The 8,733-nt window shown below is 36.3% G+C and overlaps 1 protein-coding gene across 1 annotated transcript; it reads right to left on the bottom strand.

Annotated features, from left to right (window-relative positions):
- Window positions 1-5,027: 5,027 nt before the first annotated feature.
- LOC149378621 (C-type mannose receptor (DUF620)) lies at window positions 5,028-8,418 on the bottom strand. Its single transcript, XM_089604482.1, has 3 exons — window positions 7,670-8,418; window positions 7,245-7,592; window positions 5,028-5,881 (listed from the first exon to the last, which is right to left on the bottom strand). Exons 1-3 carry the CDS (start codon window positions 7,985-7,987, stop codon window positions 5,360-5,362), a joined length of 1,188 nt encoding a protein of 395 aa, XP_089460608.1. The 5' UTR covers window positions 7,988-8,418; the 3' UTR covers window positions 5,028-5,359.
- Window positions 8,419-8,733: the final 315 nt, after the last annotated feature.

The raw sequence follows: 8,733 nt of genomic DNA, 5'->3' as shown, positions 1-8,733 counted from the left end.
AAATACTTTAAAAGTGTAATATTTTCGAAATAGTGGTGTTCTAAATCATTTTAAGAATAGTATTGTTTTTTAAAATATAAAATGTTATTTTCTTGTGCATGAAACTAAAAACAGTAAATAAAGTTAAATGAAAATTAAAATTATAAAAACAATTAAAAATTATGTAAGGATAAAAAAAGAGATTTGTAAGGAATTAGCCATTTCACAAGAGGAAAGTTAAAATTTTGGCCAAACTATCAATTCTATTAAGGAAATAGCCAATAAATATATCTTGTTCCTATTTTACCCTTTTGTAACCGATTCTTCAATATTTTGTCACAGCCCAGCCTTCGCCGCCGCCGCAACGCCGACCGCGATCGTCGCCGATTCCCGGGAGGAGACCAGCTTCGACTCCTCCGCGGTGAAGACCTTCTCGCTTTCGTCGAGCTCCGGCGGGAAAAAGATGACGTCGATCGGCGGCGGATCCGACGGCGGAGGCTCTCCGCCGGTCGCCAGCGGGACCGACGGCGACGGCGCGGCGTCTCACGACAGCGCATCGCGGCAGACGACGTCGTCGGAGGCGACAGATCAGAAGGCCGAGGAAGCGTCGATCGAGGAGGCTTCAAGGCCGACGGCATGCTATCTGTGTTTCCCGGCTCCGAACAAGGAAGCATCGATTGCGAGGCTTGCCTTTATGCGCACACCTTCCGTGCCCTAGACTCCGATCCGGATTTCGTTCAGACCTTGGCCTAATTTCTGTGACTACCTACTTTTACCTGGCTTTCAAAACTATCTATGGTGCCGAGACTTTTTTCGTTGAGAGATTGTTCTGCTCTGGTATTTCTATTTTACTTTTGGTTATAATTCTGGTCTTTCAACTTTACAAGTTTTGACAAGTAGCTAGATCTCTATTTCTTTTGATGCCACTAGTCTATTATTCTGAAAATACTTCGTTCTGTGTGTTTTTTATATGCTATGTCCCTATTTTAAACTTCCGTCTTTGCTTAACAACTCAGCCATTCTTAGAATCGTACAAACTATTTTCTCTTTTTTTTTTTTTTTAAATCTATTCATGTTTTTAAACTATCACAAATGATCACAAACGAAGGTTGAAAATTGTTGCAGACTGTTGTAAATGGCTACAAGCGGTCACAGAATGGTTTGGTCTACTGTTGTCCTAGAATTTTCTAACAAATATGTAGTAAATCGGATTTACTATTATATTTACCATAGAAACGAATGATTTACTCAATAGTTAATATGATTTACTGTCGGATTTTTAGTCATCGATTGCTCATGGAAATAAATAGTAAATCGTATTTACTATTAGATTAACTAGTCATATTTACCATAGAAACGAATGATTTACTTAATGGTTAATATGATTACTGTCGGATTGTTAGTCCTCGATTGTTCACGGAAATAACTAGTAAATCGTGTTTACTGTTAGATTAACCAAGTCCTCATCTCTAATACTTTTCCCGTTAGATTAACTACATAATGTTACGGTAAATAAAATTTACTTTTGTTTTAGTTACGGTAAATAATATTTACTGTTGTTCTTATTACGGTAAATAAAATTTATTGTTTTCTTGTTACGGTAAATAATATTTACTATTGTTCTTGTGACGGTAAATAAGATTTACTATTATTCTTGTTACGACAAATAAGATTTAATATAGTTTTTGTTATTGTTAATTAAATTTACTAATTTTTTTGTTATAGATAATATTATTTACTATGATAGTTAATAATATTGACCTAAGGGTATAATTGGAATATTGGAATGTTGTCATGATAAATTGGCTATTTTCCTAAATATGTTAATAGTTTAGCTATAATTTTAAAGTAGGGGTGTCATTTTGGCTAGTTCTTTAGCCGGCCCATAAAAAATGATCGGTTACAAGTTACAACTTGAAAATAAAAAACTACTTTCTAATAAAACGTTAGAAGGGCCATTCTTGCGATTAATTTTAATAAAGCACTATAAGAGAATTTCCAAAATTCAAGACAGGAGGTAGCCTTTTTTGTTTACACAAGCCCATTATCTAGGTTTTTATTTTCATTGTATTTCTCTTATGGAAATTGTCTCGAGTTCCTTCTTTAAAAACCTAATTTTCAAACATCGAATTTATTTTATTATTCTAAAAATATCTTGTTTTATAGTATTTTCTTTGCTGTTACAGTTTTATTTAGAATTTTTTTTTTTTTTATTGTTTACGGTTTCAATCAATCTTTTAATTTATTTTTACAATTTTATTTAGAATGAGGAAAACATCTTCCAAATTTCGTCAAAAATATTTATGAAAATTTTGAAAGTACGCGGTATTATAAGAATTACAATCTTCAAATAATGTTATAGATTGAATTTATCGTTTTCTCAGCGAATCTTTGCAGTTGATATACCAATCAGTTATAAACGAAAGCCTTTTTTTTTTTTTTTTTTTTTTTTTTGGTAGATGACTAAGCGTGGTAGCACAAATGGTGAGTATTGATTCCACCATTACAAGTTTGAGACATAAGTGATAAGAAGTTCTCACTAAAGAAGTGTAGATTAATTGAGTATTGTCTTTGTTGACGATCGGTTTTGACGACCAACGCTTGATTCGAAACACCCAAAGAATACAAGCCAAAACACAAGGCTATAGACTCTAGGAAACCACATGCATTTAGGATTCGGTTATCAAACTCGTCTCTCTCATCCTTGGAAAATGAGTATGCCAATTTTTGGTCACATGTATAAGAAAATTCAGTCTAAGTAGAAAGTGAGTGAAAGTATGTGACCTATAATAATGTCTCTAGTGTGATGATAAAATAGGAAAAGAAAAGACAATGAAAGTCATAATTCCGTTTTTTTTATCAACATTTAATATCTAACATAATTTTAGGCCAGATCCTATGATTGTATATGGGACGATAAATAATAAAGGGTAAACTAGGAACGTAGCTATTTTGAAACATGGTTTTTGGAATCTAGTCAACGTTTGGTAAATTTTGCAATCTAGCCATTTACTGAAATTTACGGATATAAAATACCTAGTTTCTACAACGGATAATTAAGCGTTGTAGAAAGCTGTTGGATTCTACAACGGATTTTTAAGCGTTGTAGAAGCTTCTACAACGCAGGATTCTACAACGCTTAAGAAGCGTTGTAGAATCATTCTACAACTGTTTTTAAGCGTTGTAGAATCCTGGTTTTGTAGTAGTGCTTGATCAAAACACTAGCCCACGTTTGACCGATTTGAATTGTATACAGCCAATTAATTTCATATTTTTTAACAATTTAATTGGATATTTAGCTAATTTAATAGGAGATTTGGTGATGTAATTAAAAGAGAAAATTTAATGCAATAAATGCACAAAAAATTTACCATAATTAACAGAAATTAACAAATCAACGGAGATTAACAAAAATTTAGAAACATTTACACTGTATTTGCTTACACGGCTATAATTTCAGCAATTAAATTTCAACATTTTGAATTCATAATATGAGATTCGGTGATGTAATTAAAAGGGAAAGAAAATATTTATTTGATTGAATAAGTCAAACAAGATAATGAATACACGTATTTATGATAAAATCCCGTTCAAAATTAGAAAATAAATTTGAAAAACAAAAATACCGTATTAAATGCGTATTAAAGGAAACGAAAGAAATCGGCTCTACCTGGACATATGTAAATTTACCATAATTAACAGAAACTAACAAAGCAATGGAGATTAACAAAAATTTACGAACATTTACACTGTATTTGCTTACACGGTTATAATGTTCATTAAAGAAAAAAACGCTCAATAACCAACTTTGCCAAGTATAGAATTTTTTTTTTTTAAATTCGAAATATAAACTGAATATAACAAATTTGGCTACAAAACCAAGTTTCAAAATGTGGGCTAGTATTTTTGAAACCAAACCAAGGCTAATATAGTAAATATCATCTTACATAAATATGACACGTCATCAAATTTGGCTAGATTAGAAAATTAAACGAAACGTTGGCTAGATTACAATTGCAACGTTTTGATATGGCTTAGATCGACTAATTTTTCAATAATAAACTCCTCAATCTCGGTAGTCTCGTCGCATTATTAGAAATTCCAACCTCTATCACCTAAAAAAAGAGAAATAAGTTAGCTAGAGAACCGCGGAGGAAATCTCCTAATGCGCTCTCATATGCTTAATATTAGCTAGTATGATATGCTTAAATGGGAGAGAGAGTTTGAGGCTTGAGAAACCATTTGAAAATAATCTTCTCAAGTTTTGGAACTTGACTCAACTTTATGTTGATGGGGTATTTGTAGGTGTCTTAAGAGGTTGGATCACTATGGAGCAAACTCGGACCGATGAGGTAAAAGGAGGGCTCAACCTCAACGTCTTTGGACTCGCTAGCTAAGGAGAGTTTAGATCTGTTTTCTGTTTTGCTTTTGTGCTCAAAGGAAAACAAATTTGTGTGATTTTTGTTTTATGAGTAACTTGTTGTAATTCAAAATTCGGACCATATATAGCTTTACTTTATGTCCTCCTGGGGCCACAGTTTATAATTATATGTGGCAAAATTTAACATTACAATTTTTCAATGGAAATGCATAATTTATGTCGAACATTCCATTGAATCTATCACTGGTTAATTTTTTCGAAGTTACCGCCAAGAGATAAAAAGGTTGGAATTATATATATTGAGATTTGTAGGTGAGATATTTCAAAGTGAAACGCCAACAGTGTGAGAAAAGATCACCTTAATGCATTGTTTGTGGAAAATTAATTAGCGAAAAATTAATATAAATAATCTCTCACCACATATTTATTTATAAATATATTATTCATCTCTTTATATCCTATGATATTCAAGCCTCTCTTTTTATAAATATATTAAAAATTAATCCTCATCAATGAATTAGTACATGGATAATTTATATATACTGTGTGTTCATTTTCAGCTTTTTGTGGCTAAAGCTAAACACAAATGCCAGATTTTGTTTTTGCCGTGCTATAATTCAGTTGATTATGCAGTATTTATATTATTTGAATAATTCATTAGCAAGAAAAGTTGTAGATATATCTCCCACACAATTTCACCGAAGAAAAAGAAGCTTACATAGCACATGTGTAATTACCGGAATACAAACAACTAATCCCATAGTAGCTTATTTATGTCCATGAATCCCCCTCCACTCCCAGTAACCTTAATCAGCTCTATATATAGCTTATCAGCAACCAGCCATATTAACAGTTGAATATTCCGAATGTAAAGCAGTGCAGCAAATAAAGTAAGATATAATACTTCCCATGCAAGTATACCACCCGTGTTGGAACTAGGACTACATAATTAATAGCCTAATTAAGTAAAAAGCCCCCCAATCCGCAGCTATGTATATATCATTGATGAGAAGGGTGGAGGAGGTCCGCCGGTGGGAGGAAAGAGTCGGCGGAGAGGCCCGGCACGTCAAAAACGACGTCGTCGATGGCCCACAGCTCCTCCATCCTCGTGCGAGTGTAGCGCGTGTCGGCCACGCCGCTGGCTTCGGCGCAGCGGAACACGGTGGCCACGGAGCGGCCGGCGTGGGCCACCACCAGACCAGTGGTGCCATCCACGGGGCGGTGGTCGCCCAGCGTGCTTCCAATGGTGGTCTCCCAGTAGACGGCGTCGCCGGAGGAGTCGCAATCGGAGTCCACGCGCGTCAGGTGCGAGTCCTCCAGGTACACCAGGAGGCCAGATTTCTGGGAGAAGTACCCGTACAGCGCGTGGCGCACCACCTCCGCGCGTGCCTCGCTGCGTTCCATCACCGCCGCTCGGTCTGCCGTCGCTTTCAGCACGAAGCAGTCGTCGTCGCCCACGCGCTTTTCGCCAAGGCATTGGGATTTGCTGAATAGCCTTGCTGTGCCCTTTGGATCCAGGCCCTGTATCCATAATTTTATCATCTGATTTTACTGTTTGTTATCGTGAAACTTGAATAGATATATTAATTTATATCGACTATTTAACTAGAACTTCCTAAATAGTACATGTAAACTTCCATCTGATTTTAATTTTAATTTTAATTTTTTATTTTATAGTAAACTCAGACAGATGTTGTATACAAAATATTGCTTCTTCAATAAAATAAAAATAATTTGACACTTTACATAAAATATTTAACTACATGTCACTTCTTATAACTTGTGATAATTTTTTGCAAGCTTTTACTGATTGTTGTCGTGAAACATGAATAGATATATTAATTTATATTGACTATTTAACTAGAACTTCCTAAATAATTACATTATGGTAAATGTTGATCATGAAGAAAGCTTTTTCTTAAAAATAGACAACAAAATTGTGAGATTCTATACTGTGATTGTCTCAATTAACGAATTAAGCCCGCATCCCTAGAAAGTTCTGCAGAAAATCTGAAAATTACTAATCGATGATTAATGAAAATACATTTAGTTCCAAGGGAATCAGGGGTTTAGTTAATTAGTTCTAAGGGTATAAGCAATTAGGAAAGTGGATGGTTATAAGTAGAGAAAAGGTGTGTGGTTGGAACGGAATGCATAGAGAAATCATTATTTTCAACAAAAGGAAGCGATGGATCGATAATGCTAGAGGGCATAGACTATAGATCCGACACTAGCTAGTCACTAAAGTGAAGAAAACTTAGAAAAGATAAAGTGAAAGCGAATTGGTTTTATAATCCCAAGGCCAAGGAATATTATTGTGTTACTATAAATGATGATCATATTCATTTCGTAATATATAATATAATATGTTTTTTATCCGAACATTGGTATTGTACGTGAATAAATAATTGACTGACGTGACGTCAAGATGACGTCAAAAGTGTTAATCACGTGCCAAGCAGTTCGCTCCCACCTTGAAGCTTTTTTGAAGCGTTCAAAAGAGAAGGAGAGGCCTAGTGTAGGGTAAAGCATGGGACAGTTTGTCTATCATCGTCAGCCCATTTTTATCGGGATCAATGACTTTGGATTTTGGCGATAATCTTGGTTCCCACATCGCTATCTCTGTTTGGTAAAGCACGATATTTGAATTGAAAGTATAGGAATTCCCACTTGCCACTTTATCGAGTACACACCACACCACCTCGTAATTATATGTTGGTCGTACATTATTACTTTGTTTGTTTGTACAACAACACTGTGTACGTTAAGTAAGTGAAGATGCAGTGTTCCTTATATATAATTTTTGTAAACTAACTAAATAAAGAGTGTAATGAAGATGTTTATTTAGCTTAATAATTAGTATTGTGAATAAAACGGGACGTACCTGTATGATGCGGCGGAGAGGGCGTTGGGGGCCCTTGGCGGCGTGGGCCCCGAGCCAAGGCATGTGGCGCCAGACAATGTTGCCGTCGCTGCCGGCGACCACTTTATTGGCGCCTAGAACGAGCTCTAAGGACCACATTCCGGGCGTCATTTGCCACACAACAAAGCAGCCGCTCTCCCCGCTCCGCCCGCCTTGCCGCTTCACGCTCCTCCCGCCGGACACCTCCGTCTCGCAGCATATCATCTTCAGCGAGCCGCTGGCGTACATGTTCTTCCGCCAACCTGGCTGCTTCAACCACCCCGTGGCCGCCAGATACTGCTGTATGATATAATGCGCACTCGAAGTCTCCTGTATATATCATTCTCGATCTCACATTAGACAATTGCTTTTCACATTACATTCTCTTTTCATATGTTACTGCCTACCAGTGGGATGTCTTTGAGATGCAGGAGCTGGTCCATGGGGTCGTTGGCGATGGGTATTGGGGCCAGAGGGCACCCCAACACACCAAGCAACAGCCTCAACTCTGATGATGACGTCATGTTACAAGACCCTGATGATGACGTCATGTTACTACTTCCTTGGATTCCCTTTTGAACCCTAAACCACTCCCTGATCAACTCCCAAGACCTCTCCTTCTTCCCACCTTCCTCTTGCAACTCCGGGTCTGGACCTTCCATCAACGGCGTCAACGGCTGTGCGCACCATATTGGCTTTTTCCATACTGCTTTTGATGATCCCATCTCTGTGTCTTCTTTTCTTTTCACTAACAGCTCATCGGTGTGCTTGATCAGGAATAATGGGATCTATATATACAAACACCACGCAGAGAGAGAGAGAGAGAGAGAGAGAGAGGAGGTATTGTTAACTTAATAAGCTGAGAAAGAACAAGGGGTAGAGATAGATAGGAAGAGGATTAATTAAGGAAAAAGTCTAGTTGGAAGAGACAAAAGAGACAGCTTATCTGTCAAACGCCAGAGAATGCTAATATAATACTAGTACACACTCGCATGCTGCCCTGTCTAATTTTTGCTTTATATATTCCTCTACCTTTGGCCTCTCTCTTGTCATTTTTATTCCCTCCATTATTTTTATTCCACAACTTTGTACACACCCTATAATACTTGCCATACCAATGTATGTAGGCCATATGTCCATCAAATTGTTTTTCCTCCATCACTTATAATACCCTTGATTTTGTCCTTAAATATAATCTTGTTTCTACTTGTTTTTTCCTACCCTTAATAAAGTCCTTTTTTTCTACTATTGATTTGCTTTTAATAAAAATATTTGATACTTGATACATATATCTGACTTCTTACTCTAATTGCTGGTTTCGTGTAACACATTGTTGTCGGATAGTGATGATTTAGGATTAGTACACGGATGGAGATCTTCTGCCACTTCCCTATCATTTAATACTATGTCATATATAGCCAACGTTAAGCCTTCATTCACGTTCTCTTCATTTATTTCGTGTTATTTGCAG

Source organism: Urtica dioica, chromosome 12, assembly GCF_054948205.1.
Source record: "Urtica dioica subsp. dioica isolate 48M chromosome 12, U.dioica_male_clone48M_v1_H2, whole genome shotgun sequence".
In the NCBI taxonomy this organism is placed as follows: domain Eukaryota; kingdom Viridiplantae; phylum Streptophyta; class Magnoliopsida; order Rosales; family Urticaceae; genus Urtica; species Urtica dioica.
This window is presented reverse-complemented; position numbering and strand designations above follow the sequence as displayed.